The 21,407-nt window shown below is 35.3% G+C and overlaps 1 protein-coding gene and 1 long non-coding RNA gene across 10 annotated transcripts in view; one reads left to right on the forward strand and one right to left on the reverse strand.

Annotated features, from left to right (window-relative positions):
- Positions 1–7,840, forward strand: part of UNC13C (unc-13 homolog C) — an 855,380-nt gene extending 847,540 nt beyond the window's left edge. For all 3 annotated transcript variants that reach the window (XM_044925029.2, XM_044925027.2, XM_044925028.2), the window contains 3 exons: positions 1,804–1,896; positions 3,393–3,552; positions 6,004–7,840. In XM_044925029.2, coding sequence (XP_044780964.2) covers positions 1,804–1,896; positions 3,393–3,552; positions 6,004–6,289 — 539 coding nt within the window. In that variant the 3' untranslated portion in view covers positions 6,290–7,840. The remainder of the gene's footprint in view (positions 1–1,803; positions 1,897–3,392; positions 3,553–6,003) is intronic.
- Positions 1–21,407, reverse strand: part of LOC123464679 — a 419,653-nt gene that overhangs the window by 75,090 nt on the left and 323,156 nt on the right. For 2 of the 7 annotated variants that reach the window (XR_006639736.1, XR_006639734.1), the window contains exon 4: positions 20,481–20,574. This is a non-coding gene — a long non-coding RNA (uncharacterized LOC123464679). Of the gene's footprint in view, positions 1–1,530; positions 1,888–9,248; positions 9,308–10,641; positions 11,337–12,578; positions 12,611–19,484; positions 20,030–20,480; positions 20,575–21,407 lie in introns of those variants that run through there. The other 5 variants (XR_006639733.1, XR_006639732.1, XR_006639731.1 and 2 more) reach the window with 5 other exon arrangements.

Genomic DNA, 21,407 nt, shown 5'->3' on the forward strand with positions numbered 1-21,407 from the left:
CATACATTCCTTTGAGATGCTTGCCTCTTCACCATGTTGTTGACAATCCCTGATAAAATCAGAGCCTATGGTCACATTTTCCCTCTCTTGTCCCCAAACACTGGCACTTCAAGCCCATTCAGGAGCCATCTCCCATATTTCTCAGCAACTGTGACCTTAAGCAGAGAGGGAGGTCCCAGCACACACTTGGCCGTGCTCAGGTCATACTGTCTGCTAAGTAGGCAGCCAATTAAAAAATGAAATGCTCATCTAGCTGGCACTTTCAGAGTACTTCTCTTGGAATTTTCTTCACTTCAGGAAAAGGAAACACTTCTCACAAGCAATGAGCAGCTCCTTGGCTAATGCCCGAAGTGATCACTTTCTGTCTTTCAGTCCTTTTATTAACAAATGGTTGGGGCAGGGTCGGGCTGAGAGTGGTGCTTGTGGTGAACCAGGTTTTCTCAGTAGATCCTGTTAAGAGGTTCTGGCTGAAATGTAGTGATTTTTTTTCTCAAGTTAGAAACTGAAAGTCTCTTAGAATCTCTTCTTTTCTGCTTAGTCATTAGCCATTTATTTCATGAAAATAAGATTCTTATTAATCTCATATATATTGCAAATGGTTAAAATCTCTGTTGGGCAAAATGAGGTTCCACCTACCTTTGATAAATACCATTTCTAGAAATTATACTATAAACTTGTAAACATGAAAAGTAATTATTTGTTATAGTTCATAAGAGCAAGAGACTAGAAACCACCAAAGTGTGTTTAAATAAATAATGGTATGTCCATATAGTGGAATAAGGGCTAAATATTATTTTAAATATTTTAATGTTTTCATTATTTGTAAGCAGATTTTTTTTTAAGCAAGTATTCATGAAACCTTGACTTTGCAGTTAATGCTGTGATATTCCAGACCATATTAAAGAGTGGGACATAGCTTTGTATATGTGGAAATGGAATGATCTTAATACATTTTTAGGTAAAAAGACAAAGGTAAGGTAAAGGATAATTAGAGTGTGTGTTTCTATTTGAGAAAAAAATGTGTATGTTTATAGATGATATGTTAATAGATGTGTGTTTGTGTGTATATGAGGTTGATGCAATTATCCCTATTTTACAAATAAGAAAACCAAGACTTGAGAACATGGCAAATTCTGATCACAGAACCAGATGTGGCATGACTATGATTTGAATTCCAAGTGCCTAAATCACAGGCACTTTTCAATACAACATTCCTAACCCTTGACTAACTTTTATCAGGGTGGAATTGATTAATCCTTTTTATATCATCAAATTATAAGTGTACCTGTTTAGAATATATCACACAATATGCAGCAGTGTGTGTGTGTTGCTCTTCCCTGGTCTGAGTCTGGGCCTCGTGAGGGCAGGTGCTCTGTAGAGCCATCTCTGTATCCTTGGTGCTCTGGTGCGGCACACCCAAGAAGAGCACTTCAGAAAGGAATGAAGGGCAGTGATACATCTTCATACGTAAGTGACAAGGAGAGCTTTATTAAGTGCCTAGAGTAAGGCAACTTCAAGTTTTTTTTTTTCTTTTTAACAATAGTAATACTAATAGGATGCCTTATGGTATCTGAGGACTGTGTGAAAGTTTAGCTAAATGGGCTTAATATGATTATACCCAAGACTCAAACCTGCATAGCAAATCTAACTTAGTGAACATGTATCAGTATCTATTATGTGCTGTTAACAAAAAGAACCATTTGTTTCCACGATCACACTTTAAAGTTCCCGATGCACAGAATATCAATGTCCCTTATTAAGTGGTCTGGAAGGTCAGGCCAGTAAACTTTTGCTGATTTGCAGGTCGCCCCTCCAAAGATTCAGTGGGTCAGATATCTGTTCATGTGGACATCACCACCACTCCAGGAACCGGAGAGCATAAAGTCACTGTAAAAGGTATATTTTGGGTTCAGGTAGATCAAACAGCCTATAAGACTTTAACCTCTCAAAAAATAATTATATCCAAAATGTTTTTTCTGGAAACTCTGTTTTTTAAAATCTATATTAAATTATTTTAGGGCATGCTTAGAATACCTTCATGAATACAAAACTTTTGATTTAAAACAAAAGAAATTAATAGCATAAATATTTAACCTATATTACTTGAAAAGTCTAAATAGTTAAAATACATTGATAATTACATTTCAGAACTGTACGACTATGTTCTCTATGGTTGAGGCTGTTGTTGCCCCCAACTTACCAATGACATTTTAGATGTTAACTCAGTACATTCTTACTATCCACATAATCTACCTACTTTTTCTATGTGATTTTCAGCAACTGGTTTGATTTTTTTTTTAATGGGTGGTTGAATCAATTGGCTTTATATTAGAAAAATGAAATCTGAATTTAGGGGTCATTTTGAAGATGTAATTTAATGATTATTACTTTTCTCAATAGAACCATGTTCTATTTTTATATTATCATGGACAGGCACTTTAAATAGTATCTATTTGAATCAAAAGCATGGCCTTCTAATATATTTCAAAGTTTCACTACCTAAACTAACACTGTTATGGTATATAATAGATTATATACGGTATTAGTAAGCATACAGATAAATGGGCATGACTATATATGCCAGTGTTGTTAAACATTTTTCAAAAATATTTTGCTGATGTATATACCAAATGCTAGAGGTTTTATGAACCTCCTGAATGAGCAAGTTTAATTATAAGACACCTCCTTAAGGATATTATCACCATCATTAAAGAATGAGTGAAGATGTATGTATAAGAATGTTCACTTAAGTATTATTTATGATGCCTGAAATTAGGAAACTGCCATAATATGCAACAAGTGATTTGTTGAAATATTGAATGAAATCTACACACAATTAAATATTTGCAACTGGAAGATATATAATGAATTACAATGCTATCCATGATGGACTAAAAAAATGAAAATATTTTTAAGACTGCAACACATTATGATCCTATTCTGTATATAAGGATTGAAAACATCACACCAAAATATTAACAGTCGTTTCTTCTGAGTGATAAAATTATAAATTTTTCTTTTAATCTACTTTCTGTATATTTTCTAAATATTTCATAAACAGTCATAATTTTAATATGAGAAACATCATGTTGTCACCTAAACAAAAGTCATAACTTTTCAGTAGTAACAATTATCATTTTAATTACAGCTTTTTGCCATCCCAACACCACATGGCTTAGAGCTGAAAGCCCTATCAAGCATGCAGTCCAGAGAGAGAATTGTTTTTCCTAGTCCTAGTCAGTGGGGTTAGGGTGTTATTAAATGCAAGTTACAGCTTCATACATCATTTTTAAAAATAAATATCCACTTTAAAGATCAAAGGGAAAGCCTAGGATTCCACACATGGGTTTGCTAACACTTTATATTCCTTTCGTTTTCCTTCTATTTTTTAGTGATTGCTATTAATGACTTAAACTGGCAGACCACGGCAATGTTCCGCCCCTTTGTGGAAGTCTGTATGCTGGGACCCAACCTCGGAGACAAGAAGAGAAAACAAGGCACAAAAACAAAAAGCAACACATGGTCACCAAAGTATAATGAAACATTTCAGTTGTAAGTTATAACCCAGCTCCATTTTCCAACCAGGAAATAGGCCTTGTACAGCTACATTTACGGGGGACTCACAGAGTAGGAATGGCACCGGGCTTTGCTAAGGAGAGTGAAACCTGTAGGTTTAAGGATTCCTGTTCATCACTGATCCAAGGCAAATGAAGAAAACTGTAACAGGATGGCTTTGCTCTCATGAAAGTCACACTCTAGATATTAAGAAAACTTGATAAACAAAATCATAAACAAATAAAAAGCTGTCATATGATAGTGAATACTAAGCATAGCATTAAACAGCATGATAGGGTGGTCCATTGGCTGCTAAGATGAAGTGTTCAGGGAAGCCTCTCTGACTTTTAAATAGGAACCTGAGAAAATAATGGGGCTAGTTGTAGCCAGGTTATTACACCACGGCACCTAAAGGAGAAGAGCTGTTACTAAAATCGGGACTGTGAAAACTTCCTATATAGTCACTCACTCACTAGAAAAGTGACCTTCTGTGGAGACAGACAGCTTACTTGAGGAGCCTCACAGGCAAGAAGCCAAAGAAATAAAGTCTGCCCTCACTTGCATCGTTATCTCTGACTTTCCAATGATGCTCTTTTGGCTAAACCCCACTGGAAGCCAGAGCACAGAGAAACTCAGTGGGTGCAGTCCTCACAGGTCAGCATCCTCCTGCAAAGTACAAGGAGAAGAATGCAGGTGGAGCAAACGGAAGTTATCTGGCACTGAAAGAAGTCAAGGATGACTCCTAGGTTTTGGCATAAGCAGTTGGGTAGATATTCACTTGCTGAGATGGGAGAGTAGGGACAGGCCATGAGGAAAGCAAAGACTTTCTTTTAAATCTATTAATCTAGAGATAGGTATTGTACATCCAAGAGGACATATCAAATATATGGTTAGACATAAATTGAGAATTATCTGTATATAGATGTAATTAATTCTACAAATCTAGATGAGCTGACCTAGGGACAGATAGGAAGCCAAGGGGGAGGGAACATGAGACAAAGCCCTAGGGCCTTTGATACACATACACACACACACACACGCGCGCGCACACACACACACATACATATGCACACACGCACACTTACCAAGCTTCCCTTACAGCTTTGATTCTTTGTTATTTCGTATTCTTGGTTTCCCAGAGACCTTTCAGCACTCTGTTTTCTAAATAATTAACTCTTACCACTCATTAAAACTTAACTATCCTACTACATCTATTAAAAAGGTTCTAATAATGCCTGCTAACAAATCAGCTCACAAGAGTTCACCTACCTACTCCTCCAAATTACACAAAAAAATTTGATCCAATTAAAAAGTCTTCCAAAAAGTTCTAGGAATACCTGAATAATGCAAAATTCAGATATAATGTGATGAGCTACCAAGACCACGATTCTGGGGAAAAGGCAGCATTTTGACTCATTTTAATTCACAAGAAGTCCCAGAGCCTGTCATATTTTGCCATTCTATTCTTTAGCACACCCCCCCAAGATTCCATTTTCCTGAGTGTCATTCAGACTGTCTCTAAAATAAGTACACAGTTTAGTTGTCCATGTCTCGGAAACAAAAGTCTCACCTGGCAAAATATTTGATCAGAAAAAAGTCACTTAGAAAAGGAAGGAATCTGGAAGCTTGTACCACTGAGGAATAGAAGTGCATTCATTAGAAAGTCAGGACTATCTGAGGAGGAATTAAAATAAGGGACAGGGGGTATTATCCTCAGCATTTCACTGCCCAGCCTTCTTCATTAGGTTCAGTTCTGCATTGACAGGCTGTCTAGGGTTGTTATTAGAAGAGGCTAGCCTCAGCCCCAACCTTGACAGGTCTAACAGTTGCCATATGAAAGCACTGGCATTGAAGCACCAGGCACTGCTGGAACTGATTTACTCTGGAGATTTGTATCCAATTTAGCATCTTATGAATAGTGCTTGATAGTCTGAGCAGTGCATTTCCCTGAGAAAAGGCTCCTACATATAATAGCTTATCCAGGAGTCTGAGGTAGAGCAAGGAATTGGTAATAATGGATGTTGAAACAATGGCACAGAAACTCTTCCAAAAGGTATCCCTCCCCCCAGCCTGGCTTCCATGACCCTTAGTAGCCCCTCCTACCCCTATATCACTGGGGAGACCTTGCCCCCAATGATTAATGACAACATAATATTTTAATTCGAGTTTCTAGTAATATCCTTAACATCAGGGGGCAGTCAAGCATTTTTAAATTGATTTTCTATTTCTATCTAGGAAAAGAAGGAGTTTTTAAGTTAGATTGCTGAGTAATAGCAATGTAAATACATTCTAAGGAAAATTTAAAGAATATTTGCAGAGTTAAAATGCAGTGATACTTTATTTGCCAATACAGCATTCTAAACAATATATAAAAATTTCCACAGTCTATTAGAACAATATCGATCCCTATTTGAAAATGCTCAAAATCCCTGTTTTTAATCCACACAGCACCCTGAGTAAAGAAAACCGCCCAGGGGTCTATGAACTCCACCTTTCGGTTAAAGATTACTGCTTTGCCAGAGAAGATCGAATTATCGGAATGACAGTAATTCAGCTCCAGAATATAGCCGAAAAGGGGAGCTATGGGGCATGGTATCCCCTTTCGAAAAATGTCTCTATGGATGAAACCGGTCTGACTATCCTTAGAATCCTCTCTCAGAGGACCAGTGACGATGTGGCTAAAGAATTTGTAAGACTTAAATCTGAAACAAGATCTGCTGAAGAGAGTGCTTGAAACAATACCATACCCTAAGATAGCATCTCTGAGAACTCACAAACTCTGTTTGACTACTGCATGCATGTGCAAATACAGGGGAATGTTTATTTCACTACATTTCAGTGTTTGCCAGTGCTCAAGTACAGTGTCTACAAGGTGTGTGCGAAAACTGCAGAACTTTTATACCAATTCTGGTCTTTGAGAAATGTTCCATGAAGTGCCAAAATCATGATGTTAAGTGGAATATCCAGAGTATCTTTTAAAATGTTTAGTTCGTTACCAATTTCTCATCCATTAAACATACTAAAACACAGTCTTTTGAGTTTGTCCGTTAGTTATCCTTGTTACATTGGTTTACATATCTGGTGGATATGAAATCATTTGTTACTCAGATTGTTTTATTTAGACTTACCTCATAATAGATGTCTTACAAATACCCTTTTCTACCATGACTAGAAATGCAGTTACTTCTAGAAAGCATTTGTAATTTTATAGTTGCGGATATATTGTGATGATTTTTGCATACAAAATAAAATAGAAAAGGTGGGAAATATTTTATGCTGACCGGTTTCCAACCTTTCTGAAATATCACTGTGAAGAAATGCTCTTAAAGCAAACTTATGCAAAGCAATGCTAAATAGTTTGTTAACATGTTTGATATATCAACAAAACTTTGTTCCTTAAAACTGCCAAGGTCACATCACATTTGTTAAAAAAAAAAAAAAAGAAGAAAAAAAGAGGTAAGTTGAAGCATTTGCCATCTAGCATTATGTCTTGGCTTTACCAAATTTCATTCTTTAGAAAGTCATAGGATTATTGGTTTAGAAGTACAATGGAAGGATTGTTTCTTAAAATTACCTATGATAATTACCTATACCGTTAGTGTTTTCCTTCTGACAGTTATGACTAACTCCTTCTTTACTGAGTGCTATCATCAGTTAAATGTTTCCTTTTTAGAAATACTCAACAATTTGTACTGAATGCAGCATTATTATATATTGCACTGGAGAAAAAAGTCATGTCTTCAGCTATTTAGTGAAAAATGTAAAATGATGTCTAAACAAATTGCTTACAATTTTGTAATTTATGTTATTTATAAGCCCAAGATGCATACAATGCAATAGGAAAACAACTTATTACAGCTCAGTAGATAAAAATATAACTAGGTTGGATTTTGAATATGAAATAGTTTATAAATATTTGCACTTTCTCTATTTTTATGGTTTGACTTTTTAGAGTCTGTACCTAAATAGTTGGCTATAGAACAGTACTTTGTAATTGTAACTTATGGTCATAACTGTTAGTGGGCAACATATACATGCAGAAAAAAGACCCTGTTAACAATGACTGCTTTGTGAACAAGCTGGTCCAATATGTTAAGAATAAGTGAAAAGTATCATGACTCCCAGAACCATGCTGTTACTGGGTGTGAAACCACAGACAGCAAGATCCACTAATTTATGTTAAATTGATAGGCAAGTGCTTTGTTAATAATGTCTTCAAATGCATAGTTCAATGCAATTCTCTGGCATATGCATTAATAAATGAATATATATTAAGCACATGTAATACTTGATTGTATCTTCTGCCTTTTTATTTCATATATGCAACATCATTCATTATTTAGGAATAAGAAATCCAGATCCTTTTTACTGGATAGAACACTCTTCACAATGTTTGGTTCTAGTATCTCATTAGAATTTGAGGAAAAAAAATCCAATTCTGTTTCTGGAAAAAGTTGCATATTACAAAATAATGAGCCTGAAAATAGGGAAAAAAAAAAAAACTGATGTATCTACCTGTCTGCATGTCTCTGAATACTGTTAAGCTATGAAAAAATTCAACATACAAGATATAGACAAGCAACACCATTAAATAAAACTGTACATAACAAAAGGTTTCATTATTTTATTGAAGGATTCATTCGAGATTTAAAACGATTTTACAGAACATTGACTTGAGGAGTACATTAATGTCATAAAGCACAAGACCACTGAATAAATAGCAGTTTGGGTGTGCATTGATCACACAAAAAATTATGACCTAAGTATATTTCCAGTATTTGTTTAATTGGATCTATTCCTTCTGTCTTTGTGTGTGTGTACAATATATATCAAACACTAATGGTGATGGTGTGAATTGTGTCTATTTATTAATATCATAAAGTACCAGTGCTAATTTTGAGATAGTTATAAATTCTACAGTCTTTGTTGTTTCTCCCAAGATATAAGTATTTGTTGTCTCTGGCATAATGCCTGTTGTGTTTACATAACCGAATTAGTCATCCCTCTGAAGTTCACAGCAACCTCCACCAACTATAGGCTCCATTAAAGTGTGAAGCTATTTATTTATTTTAGATAAAATGCACAAAGTTTGACTTTTCATCTACAGATGAAAATTATGGTAGAAGTTCTCAAAGAAACACATGAAAATCAAATTTTGCTAAAAGGAGGTATTTAAAACCACAGTGAAACATTTATTATTTAAAGGGGTTTTCATGAATTATTATTTAAGGTAAGCAATCAGATGTCCTTATAACAGCCTGCTCTAATTCATCTATTTCTAGGATAATTTATGTATTGAATTTCCCTTAAACGAGGCACATTTATAAAAGACAAACCTAGCTTAACATTTTGCATTTGGTCTTTTAAAAAAATTTTGAAATGAGATTTATTTTCACTTTTTAATTTCTCTTATATAAAGATATGGCTACATTAAGCACTTTTAAGGAACTGTGGTGTTGAAGAAGACTCTTGAGAGTCCCTTAGACTGCAAGGAGATCCAACCAGTCCATTCTGAAGGAGATCAGTCCTGGGTGTTCTTTGGAAGGAATGATGCTAAAGCTGAAACTCCAGTACTTTGGCCACCTCATGCAAAGAGTTGACTCATTGGAAAAGACTCTGATGCTGGTAGGGATTGGGGGCAGGAGGAGAAGGGGACGACAGAGGATGAGATGGCTGGATGGCATCACCGACTCGATGGACATGAGTTTGAGTGAACTCCGGGAGTTGGTGGTGGACAGGGAGGCCTGGTGTGCTGCAATTCATGCAAAGAGTCAGACAGGACTGAGTGACTGAACTGAACTGAACTGATAGTAGTTTCAATCTCATACTCAATGAAAGGGAATCATGTCTGATTCCCCTGTTACCACTTGGCAGAATATGGGGATGCACAGGGAAGTGACTGCCTTACCTGGCATTTGCTGTGTTTAAAAGCACTCCAGTCCCTTGTTTGAAACAGCTGGTTCCTTGCTCACTCAGTCCCAGCTCTCTACAAATGAGTGATCTTTCTTGTTCAGGCAGCTGGTATTTGTTTTTCAAAATAAAAAACTAGGGTACATGACTTGATGGAGACTAAGCTCCAATTTGTGAATATCATATGATACTTATTTTAAAATATGTATTTTTCACATAACAATTTTGAAATCAGGATACATTTTATAGTCATTGTCATGGTATAGATTAATGAGTACTTTTCCCCCTTTTTAAATAGTAAATAATGGCTCATCTTGCAATGAAAAACTTCTTATAAGCAAATGTAGAAATAGTAGTAGTTAATTATCTTTTTAACAAATCACATATATTGTAATCTGCATATACTAAAATTATTATGTCAAGAAGCAACAATTAGAACCGGACATGGAGCAAAGAACTGGTTCCATATTGGGAAAGGAGTACATCAAGGCTGTATTTTGTCACCCTGCTTATTAAACTTTTATGCAGAGTACATCATGCAAAATCCCAGGCTTGGATGAAGCACATGCTGGAATCAAGATTGCTGGGAGAAATGTGAATAACCTCAGATACGCAGATGACACCACCCTTATGGCCAAAAGTGAAGAGGAACTAAAGAGCCTATTGATGACAGTGAAGAGGAGACTGGAAAGTTGGCTTAAAACTGAACATTCAGAAAACTAAGATCATGGCATCCGGTTCCATCACTTCATGCCAAATAGATGGGGAAACAATGGAAAAAGTGACAGACTTTACTTTCTTGGGCTCCAAAATCACTGCAGATGGTGACTGCAGCCATGAAATTGATAGGTGCTTGCTCCTTGGAAGAAAAGCTATGACAAACCTAGACAGCATATTAAAAAGCAAAGACATTACTTTGCAGACAAAGGTCCATCTAGTCAAAGCTATGGTTTTTCCAGTACTCAGGTATGGATGTGCGAGTTGGACCATAAAGAAAACTGAAAGTGAAAGTTGCTCAGTTGTGTCTGACTCTGAGACCCCATGGACTGTATAGTCCATGGAATTCTCTAGGCTAGGATACTGGAGTGGGTAGCCTTTCCCTTCTCCAGGGGATCTTCCCAAGCCAGGGATCAAACCCAGGTCTCCCACATTGTGGGCAGATTCTTTACCAGCTGAGCCACAAGAGAAGCCCAAGTATACTGGAGTGGGTAGCCTATCCCTTCTCCAGGAATCAACCCTGTGTCTCCTGCATTGCAGACAGATTCTTTACCAACTGAGCTATCAGGGAAGCTCAATCATCCTCCAAAATTCCATTATCCAACTGCTTTTTAAACAAACTCTCCCTCTACATTTAGCTCCTGGCAGCCCTGATCTATTTTCAGTCCCCCTGGTTTTATGTTCTCCAGAATGTCATAGAAATGGGATCATAGTAGGTATCCTTCTGAGCCTAATTTCTTTCATTAGGCATTATTCATTTGAGTCATCTATTTTATGGCATCTATCAACTGTTTTCACTGCTGAGTAGTACCCAATTACATAGATATACAAGAATATCTGTTCAGTTACCAGTTCAAACACATCTGGGTTGTTTTCGGTTTTTGGATGATTATGAACAAAGCTGTTATAAACATTTCTATACAGGATTTTATATGACTGTAAGTGTTTATTTCTCTTAAAGGAATACATACTAATGGAATTTATGGGTTATATTATACAGCTAACTTTATGAAAAAGTATCAAATGATTGTATCATTTTATATTCCCAGCAGCAATGGGTAAGAGTTCCAGTTGCTCCAAATCCCTGAAGCACTTGATATTGTCAGGTTTTGTTTTTGTTTCTATTTTAGTTTGCAGTCTGTTGATGATCAACACTGTTGAGTATAAGCAAAGTACATTTGTTTATTTCTCATCCATATATCATCTTTGGTGAGTGTCTGCAAACCTTCTGTCCATTTATTCAACTGGTATTTTGTTTTATTGTTGAATTTGGAGACATCTTTGTGTATTGGATATATAAGTCCTTTTTCAGATACGAGACTCACAACTATTTCACCCTAGTCTGTGGCTACTCCTTTCATTGTCATAACAATGTCTCTCAGAGAACAAAAATATTAAATTTTGAAAAAGTCATTTATAGTTTTTCTTTTATGGATCATGGCTTTGCTGTTTAAAAACTCTTTGCCTCACTCAGTCACAAACATTTTCTCCCATGTTTTATCAAAGAAGTTTTATAGTTTTAGATTTTACTATTTGGTCTATGATCCATGATCCATTTTGAAATTAGTTATTTAGTTCAATTATAGGATGTGAGGTTCAGGTTGAGGTTTATTATTTCTAATTTACTAATTAATTTGAAACACTGGACTGGAAGAAACACAAGCTGGAATCAAGATTGCCAGGAGAAATATCAATAACCTCAGATATGCAGATGACACCACCCTTATGACAGAAAGTGAAGAGGAACTAAAAAGCCTCTTGATGAAAGTGAAAGTGGAGAGTGAAAAAGTTGGCTTAAAGCTCAACATTCATAAAACGAAGATCATGGCATCCAGTCCCATCACTTCATGGGAAATAGATGGGGAAACAGTGAAAACAGTGTCAGACTTTATTTTTCTGGGCTCCAAAATCACTGCAGATGGTGACTGCAGCCATGAAATTAAAAGACGCTTACTCCTTGGAAGGAAAGTTATGGCCAACCTAGATAGCATATTCTAAAGCAGAGACATTACTTTGCCAACAAAGGTTCGTCTAGTCAAGGCTATGGTTTTTCCTGTGGTCATGTATGGATGTGAGAGTTAGACTGTGAAGAAAGCTGAGTGCTAAAGAATTGATGCTTTTGAACTGTAGTGTTGGAGAAGACTCTTGAGAGTCCCTTGGACTGCAAGGAGATCCTACCAGTCCATTCTGAAGGAGATCAGCCCTGGGATTTCTTTAAAAGGAATGATGCTAAAGCTGAAACTCCAGTACTTTGGCCACCTCATGGGAAGAGTTGACTCATTGGAAAAGACTCTGATGCTGGGAGGGATTGGGGGCAGGAGGAGAAGGGGAAGACAGAGGATAAGATGGCTGGATGGCATCACTGACTCGATGGACGTGAGTCTGAGTGAATTCCAGGAGTTGGTGATGGACAGGGAGGCCTGGCGTGCTGCGATTCATGGGGTCGCAAAGAGTCGGACACGAGTGAGCAACTGAACAGAACTGAACTTGCATAGGGAAATAAAATTGTTCCAATACCACATGACACCATTAATTGAAAAGACTATACTTTTTCCTGTGAATTATCTTTGTACTTTTGTCATAAATCATTTAACCAAATGTGTGTGAGTCTATTTTTTAAATCTCTATTTCCTTCCCTAGAGAAATTCCTACCTCTTCACCAATTTGACACTGTTTTAATTACTGTAGCCTTGTATTGTCTTAAACTGTGAGTTTTCCATGTTGTGTGTGTGTTTTTTTTAATGTCAGCTGTTCTAGTAATTTTGCATTCTTTAAAAAATTAAAATACTACTGGAATTTTGGGATTTTACTGAACCCACAAATCATTTTGAAGACAGCTGACATCTTAACTGTGAACTGTCATCAATCTAATGAATGCAATACTTGTCTCCATTTATTTAGATCTTCATTGATTTCTCTCATCAGTGTTAGTTTTCAGCATAAAGATGCTACCAAGTATTTCTTCTGTATGTGCATGTATAATAGTGTACACAGGAACTTGAGAAAAAAATTCAAATTTCAATTCTTCATTTTTGTATAGAAATTGATTCTTGTATATTAGCACAGTTCCCATAACCTCACTAATCTTTCTTCTTCTTTGCAATATCTGTTTGGTAGATTCCTAAGTTTCTACATTGACAATCATGTCAAGAGGCATTTTTTTGCTTTCCATTTGCATGCATATTATTGCTTTTCTTTCTTTAATGCACTGGCTATAGCTTCTAGTACAGTCTTGTTTTCTTTTTTTTTTTTTTTTTTGAGAACAAGGAGGAAGTATTTATGCAGATTTAATCATATCATATACAATACAAACTTGTAGCACTGCTAATGACCCTAGAAAGAATTCAACTTCAGTGGTCTCAAACTATTTATAATAACTGAAATCCCTCTGTAATGTATTCACACCACAATATATAAGGAAAAGGCACAATTTTTATTTTTTATATTAGTTTTATCCATTTGTTAATACATTAGCTTCCTATTTTAATCTGTTCTCATAGCATACAATATTACAGCTAGAGTAAGATACCTTTAAGAAGATAGGCTTGACTTGTTCTCAATCTCAGGGAGAAACCATTCTTCCCCATTAAATATGATGTTAGTAAGTAAATAAATATGATGTTAGTAAGTAAGTGTTTATCACTCGGTCGTGTCTGACTCTTTATGACCCCATGAACTGTAGTCCACCAGGCTCTTCTGTCCATGGAATTCTTCAGGCAAGAAAACTGGAGTGGGTAGCCGTTCCTTTATCCAGGGGATCGTCCTGACCCAGGGATTGAACCCAGGTCTCCCTCACTGCTGGCAGATTCTTTACTGTCTGACCTACCAGGGAAACCCCAAATATGAAATTCCTTCCTAATCCTTTGCAATAAAAAATATTTTAACAAGCTCAATAAACTCAACTACATTATGGCACATATTTTTAAAAATTACTTAAAAACTGTTAGAAAAATGCAGGAAATTATCACTAAGCAATTCACAAAAGAGAAACACCAGTGATAATAAATATATTTAGAGATGTTTTCTTTCAATAGAAATAATTTTTTTAAAAGGCAAAACATCTCTCTGACTGGAAAAAAATGTGAAAAAGTTGATCAAGAATTAACATGATAGTTTGAAAAATCCCTCATCCATGTCATTAACAAGATCTAAGAAGACATTATGTCCATGGCTTCCCTGATGGCTCAGTGGGTAAAGAATCCACCTGCAATGCAGGAGACACAGGAGACTCGGGTTTGATTCCTGGGTCGGGAAGGTCCCCTGGAGGAGGAAATGGAAACCCACTCCAGTATTCTTGCCTGGAGAATCCCATGGATAGGGAAGCCTGGCATGCTGCAATCCATGGGGTCGCAAAGAGTTGGACACAACTGAACAACTGAACTGAACTGTCCCAACACTATGATAACACTGTGAAAATAGGTGTAAACATATTCATGATGATCCTCTCCTTTGTTCCTCTCCCTTCTAAACTCCCAAGGCTAAACTTTACAGCTTAAAGAGATAGTGTCCATCCAGTGTAGCCTCTCTCTGAGAGTTCAGAGAAAACCTTCTGACCACTAGATGTTTCCCAGTGGTGCAGCACCAAATAAAAGTTGGTAATAGTGGCTCTTTAGTACCAAAAACTCTGTCCTGGGGCTCCATCTCTCCATTCTTCAACATACTGGGGGGCATTCACTATGTTTTACTCAAGTTTTTCTTCTGAAATAATTTGTAAGAAAGATACTCCATTTAAAATTATGTGAATGACTTACAGCTTTTTAATAACAATCAAGATTGCTGGGAGAAATATCAACAACCTCAGAGATGCAGATGATACCACACTAATGGCAGAAAGTGAAGAGGAACTAAAGAGCCTCTTGATGAGGATGAAAGAGGAGAGTTAAAAAGCTGGCTTAAATACTCAACATTCGAAAAACTAAGATCATGGCATCTGGTCCCATCGCTTCATGGCAAATAGATGTGGAAAAAGTGGAAACAGACAGATTTTATATTCTTGGGCTCCAAAATCACTGTGAATGGTGACTGCAGCCACAGAATTAAAAGACACTTGCCTCTTGGAAGAAAAGCTATGACAAACCTAGACAGTGTATTAAAAAGCAGAGACATCACTTTGATGACAAAGGTCTGTACAGTCAAAGCTATGGTCTTTCCAACAGTTGTGAACCGATGTGAGAGTTGGACCATAAAGAAGGCTGAGCACCAAAGAACTGATGCTTTAGAATTGTGATTCTGAAAAAGACTCTTTAGAGTCCCCTGGACTACAAGGAGACCAAACCAGTCAATTCTAAAGGAAATCAACCCTGAATATTCATTGGAAGGACTGATGCTGAAGCTGAAACTCCAATACTTTGGCCACCTGATGTAAAGAGCTGGCTCTCTGGTAAAGACCCTGATGATGGGAAAGATTGAAGGCAGGAGAAGGGGACAACAGAGGATGAGATGGTTGGATGGCATCACCGACTCGACATGAGTTTGAGTAAGCTCAGGGACATAGTGAAGGACAGGGGATCCTGGCATGCTGCAGTCCATGAGGTCACAAAAATTGAACATGACTTAGCAACTGAACAACAAAATAGTCATTTATAGTCATTATTATCATACATGCACAAAATAACTTTTAACTCAGAATTAACAGTCAAGAAATTTAACACACTTATATCTGGGGGATTTGGATTTTTTTGTTTTGTTCTACTTTTTAGTTTCCTGGCCTTTTGCAGTCTTCCATTTGTTTTGGAGAAATTAACTCTATTATTTAAAATATGAATATTTTTAAGATCAAGCTGTTTTCACTTCATATTTGTTATTATAATCATTCTTTAATATAATAAATTATTTATGTTTACCTCATCAATATTTCTGCCTTGAGTGGTTAGTTCTTTTAGTTAGTTGACCTTTGAGTTTTATTGGTCCCAATGCTTAATGACTAATTACTACCATCAACTGAGAGCTAGAATATGCCAGTCACTATTCTAAATGCTTTAAATGCATCAACTTATTTAATATTCACAGTACCATTATGAGGTTGATACTATAATAACCTTTGAAAGAAAGGTTATGGCTTTCTTGATAATAAAATTATGGCTTGGAATGTTTAAGTAAATGTCCTAATGTCATGAAGCTATTAAGGAAACCAAGATCTAAACTAGGATAGTTTGATTCCAATTTTAAGTTCAAGGGGAAAAAAAGAGGGGAAATGATATAACTATTATAAACAAATATTCACTAAACAATACAGACTATATTAAAATATATTTAAGCAACAGCCTATAAACTAGATCATTAAAAAGACTGAAACCAGAAAATAAACTTGGAGAATTTAATGTTATACCCATCTCAGAAATTTATAAATTCCTCCAGAATAGTCATTGACGTTAATGATCTCAACAATACAATTAGTAAATCCAAGATATTAAACACATATAAAGAGAATTCTATATCCTACATACAAGTAATATGAGTAATATTAATTGCTTTTGAGCAAACAGCACAGAAAAATAACTACTAGCCTATAAAGGTAAATTCAAAACATTCCAAATGATCACTAGCACACTGAATATATTCTCTGACAAAAGCAATAAAAATATGAATTATTTAAAAGGTAAAAGCTAAGAGCTACGTGTGTTTGAAAATTAGCATCTTACCAGATAATCTTTGCCCTATGGAAGAAATAAAGGAAAGAAGGAAGAAATATTTGAAGCTGAATTGTGATAACACTACATGTCAGAATTTGTATGTGAGATCAATACATGGAAGTAAATCTATAGCCTTAAATATATTTATTTTAAAAATAAGAAATTTCTAAAAATATAAGTGAAGTATCCAACTCAAGAAGTTGTAAGACAAGTAAGAAAATAGGCCAAAGAAACTAAGAAGAAAGTTATAAAATTAAGGTTAAGAAAAAAAATAAAAAATCAGAGACCTGGATATTCCTCACAAAAAAGTCCATATTCAAGTTTAGCAAAATCAAAACCTGGGCCTATGAAAAGACTTATAAGATAGATAAACCTGTGGCAAGACTAGTGAAGAAAAATAGGAGAAAAGATACTAGCGCATAAAATACAGGAAAGAAGAGCAATGAGCCCAACAGAAATATAATAATAAATGGAATAATGAACAAAACTGCTCTAAAGACCAGATGAGGCAGATAAAAGCATGGAAAAATAGAAAAATGACAGAACTGACCAAAATATGTATAGAACCTCAAATAAACTCTAAAGTGCTTTTTTTTTTAATTGGAAAATCTATTGAGAAATTCACTTTCCAAAAATGCCAGTGAGTGTGTAAACATGAACAGCTAATTGAAAAAGCAATAAGACTGCACTCACAAGTTCCACTCATAAGTTTTATATCCCAAAGCAGCTGTCACATAGGTCCAAATGTGTGAAATAGACTACATGAACATTTAGCAGAAGCGTAGAGTTTTTAATACACTGAATCATTTCTGTACCCTAAGGATAAATCCCATTTGGTCATGGTATATAATCCTTCTAATGTGTTCCTGACCTCAGCTTGCTAATATTTTCTTGAAAATTTTTGCATCTACATTCATCAGGGATATTAGTGTAAGTTTCCTTACAGTCTTATCTTACTGTTGTGTTAAGGTAATGCTAGTCTCATAAAGTGAGTTTGGAAGTGTCCCCATGTTCCCTTCTCTTCAATTTTTTGAAAGAGTGTGAGAAGGATTGGCATTAATTCTTCTTTAAAATTTTGTTAGATTTCACCAGTGAAGCTATTTGATCCTAGTGTTATTTTGTTTTGGATTTTTTGATTACTGATTCAATCTCTTTACTCATTACTGGTGTGTTCAGTTTATTATTGCCTCCTGATTCAGTCTGGGCAGGTTGTATATTTCTAGAGGTTTTTCCATTTCTTCCAGATAATCTAATTTGTTGGCATATAATTAATTGTTCACCATAGTTTCTGATGATCCAATATATTTCTGTATCATTAATCTATTATCTTTCATTTCTGATTTTATTTATTTGAGTCTTTTTTTTTTCTTAATTTAGCTACTGATTTGTCAATTTTGTTTATTTTTTTGAAAAACTGTTTTTCAAACTCAATTTCATTGATCGTTTTTATTGTTTTTCTGTCCTCTATTAATTTCCACCCTGAACATTAATTAATTCCTTCTGCCAACTTTGGGTTAAGCCAAAGAAACCATAAGAAGGAAGTACAAAACTAGAGGCAACACAGTTACTGATTTCAAACTATACTACAAAGCTAAATTAATTAAAACAGTATGGGACTGATATAAATATAGACACATAGATCAGTGGACCAGGAGAGAGAGCTTAGAATAAAAAACCCACATATACGGACAATTAACATCTGAAAATGAAGCCAAGAATACTCAATGGGAAGAGGACAGCCTCTTCACAAATGGTACTGGAAAAACTAGATAAACACATGCAAAAAAAAATGAAATTGAATCTCTATCTTACACTACTTCCCTAAATTAACTTGAAATGGATCAAAGTCTTAAACATAAGACATGATACTTTAAAAGTGCTACATGAAAATATAGGGAAGCAGCTCCTTAATACTGGTCTCAGTGATGATATTTTGGATATAACACCAAGAGTACAAAACAACAAAAAAGTAAAAATCAGCAAATGGGGCTACATTGAACAAAAAAACTTCTCCATTGCAAACGAAGCAATCAACAAAATGGAAGAACAACCTACTTAATGGGAGAAAATATTTGCAAACTGTGTATCTGACAAGAGGTTAATGTTCAAAATATATAAACAGATCATACAATTCAGTATCAATAAAAAAAAAGATTAAAAATGGGCAGAAGTCCTGAATAGACATACAGGACATACAAGTAGCCAATGGGTACAATGAAATGATACTTAATACTGCTAATCATCAGAGAAATGCAAATTAAAACCACAATGAGATATCCACTCACACCCATCAAAATGGCCATCACTGAAAAGTCTCAAATAACAAATGTTGGCAAGGATATAGAGAATAATATTTTGTTGACAGGATGGTAAATTGGTCTTAGCTACCATGGAAAACACTATGGAGGTTCCTCAAAAAGCTAAAAATAAAACTATTATACCATGTGATCCAGCAATGCCACTCCTGGTTAAATACCCAGACAAAACTTCTAAAAGATACATGCACACGAATATCAACAGCAGCATTATTTATAAGAGCCAAGACACAGAAAAGACCCTGATGCTGGGAAATATTGAAGGAGGGAGGAGAGGGGATAACAGAGGATGAGATGGCTGGATGGCATCACCAACTCAATGGACGTGAGTTTGAGTAAACTCCAGTAGTTGGTGATGGACAGGGAGGCTTGGCATGCTGCAGTCCATGGGGTAACAAAGAGTCTGACACGACTGAGCAACTGAACTGAACTGACTAAACTGAAGTAAGCAAACTAAGTGCTCATAAACAAATGAATGGATGAAAATGTGGTATAATGCTTGCTCACATACACACACACACCCTGGAATACTACTCAGCCATTAAATAAATTAAACTCTGCCATATGCAACAATATGGTTGGACCTAGAGGGTAGTATGCTTAGTGAAATAAGTCAAACTGAGGAAAGCAAATACTGCATGTAATCACTTCTATGCTGAATCTAAAACATTAAACAACTACATAAAGTAACAAAACGGAAACAGACTCACAGATACAGGGAGAAAACAAATGATTACCAAATGCGGGGGGATAGGGGTATAGGATTATGAGACATAAAATACTATCCATAAACTAAACAAGTATCAAGAATATACTGTATGTACAGGGAAATACAACTATTATTTAATAACTTTAAATGGGGTATAAGTTATAAAAATATTGAATCACTCTGCTGTGTACCTGAAAAGAATACAATATTGTAAATAAGAAAAATGACAGAGAAACGAAGCATACATTTTTCAAATGAGACATCCAAATGGCCAGCAATTACATAAAAAGGTGCTCAATATCACTAATCATCAGGAAAATGCAAATCAAAACCACAATAAGGTACGACATCATACTGGTGAAATGACTTTTATCAGGACGACAAGAGTTAACAAGTGTTGACAAGGATGTAGAGAAACGGAAAACCTTGTTGGTGGGAATGTAAATTCATACAGCCGCACGGAAAACAATATGAAGTTTCTTAAAAAATTAATAGAACTACCATATGATTCAGCAATCCCACTTCTGGGTATATGCCCAAAGGAAACAAAAAGAGGATACCAAAAATACATATATATTTCCATGTGTAAACGTTATTCACAACAACATTATTCACAACAGATTAGATATAGAAACAACTTACCTGTTTCTCAAAGGATGACTGGATAAGACGTGATAAGCACATACACAATGATATATCGTTCAACCATGAGAAGGGCTTTCTGCCATGGATGGACCTTGAGGAAATTATGCTGAAGTAAGTCAGACATAGAAAAACCAACACTGTATGATACAACTATACATGAAATCTTGAAAAAGTCAAATATTATAAACAGAATAAGATGATGATTACCAAGTGTTGAGGGATAAGAGAGATGTAGGAAGGTACAAAGTAGCAACTAGTAGTTGAATAAATTCCAAAGATCTAATGCATAGTTTAGTGATTATAGACAACAATATTGTATTATAAAGCAGGTATTTTAAGAGAATCTTAATTATCCCACAAGAAAGAAATGATAATTATGTGATGTGATAAAGGTGATAGCCACACTACAATCATACGGCAAAGCACAAATGCATCAAATCAATATGCTGCACACCTTAAACTTAGTATGTCAAGTGTTTCAATTAAAAATAAAAGAAATAAATTGAGCAAATCCAGGACACAAGAGGAAGAACTAAAATCAAACATTGGTTGAAATTTTAAAAGATATTGACACACTAAAATATAACAATAACAACAAAAAAATACATAACATTTGAATAATACACTTAGACTAGAAAGACTTGATAAGTCGCTCTTGAAACCTGAAAATATTATAAACAGGACACATATTCTCTCAAGCCTATATGGGATATTTTTAAAATATTAATCAAATATTCTGCCAAAAAGGAAATATCATTAACTAGGTAGGGAGGAAGGGAGCAGAGGTAACATACAGGCCATAGTAGCCTTACACTAAAAGCTAATAAAATAAACTGCAACATTCACTTTTTGGAAAAGTGAAAAGATAGGCAAAATAATAAACAAAATTGAAAATGCAAAAGGTACAACTTTTTAAGAAAGAAA

Source organism: Bubalus bubalis, chromosome 11 (assembly GCF_019923935.1).
Source record: "Bubalus bubalis isolate 160015118507 breed Murrah chromosome 11, NDDB_SH_1, whole genome shotgun sequence".
NCBI lineage: Eukaryota > Metazoa > Chordata > Mammalia > Artiodactyla > Bovidae > Bubalus > Bubalus bubalis.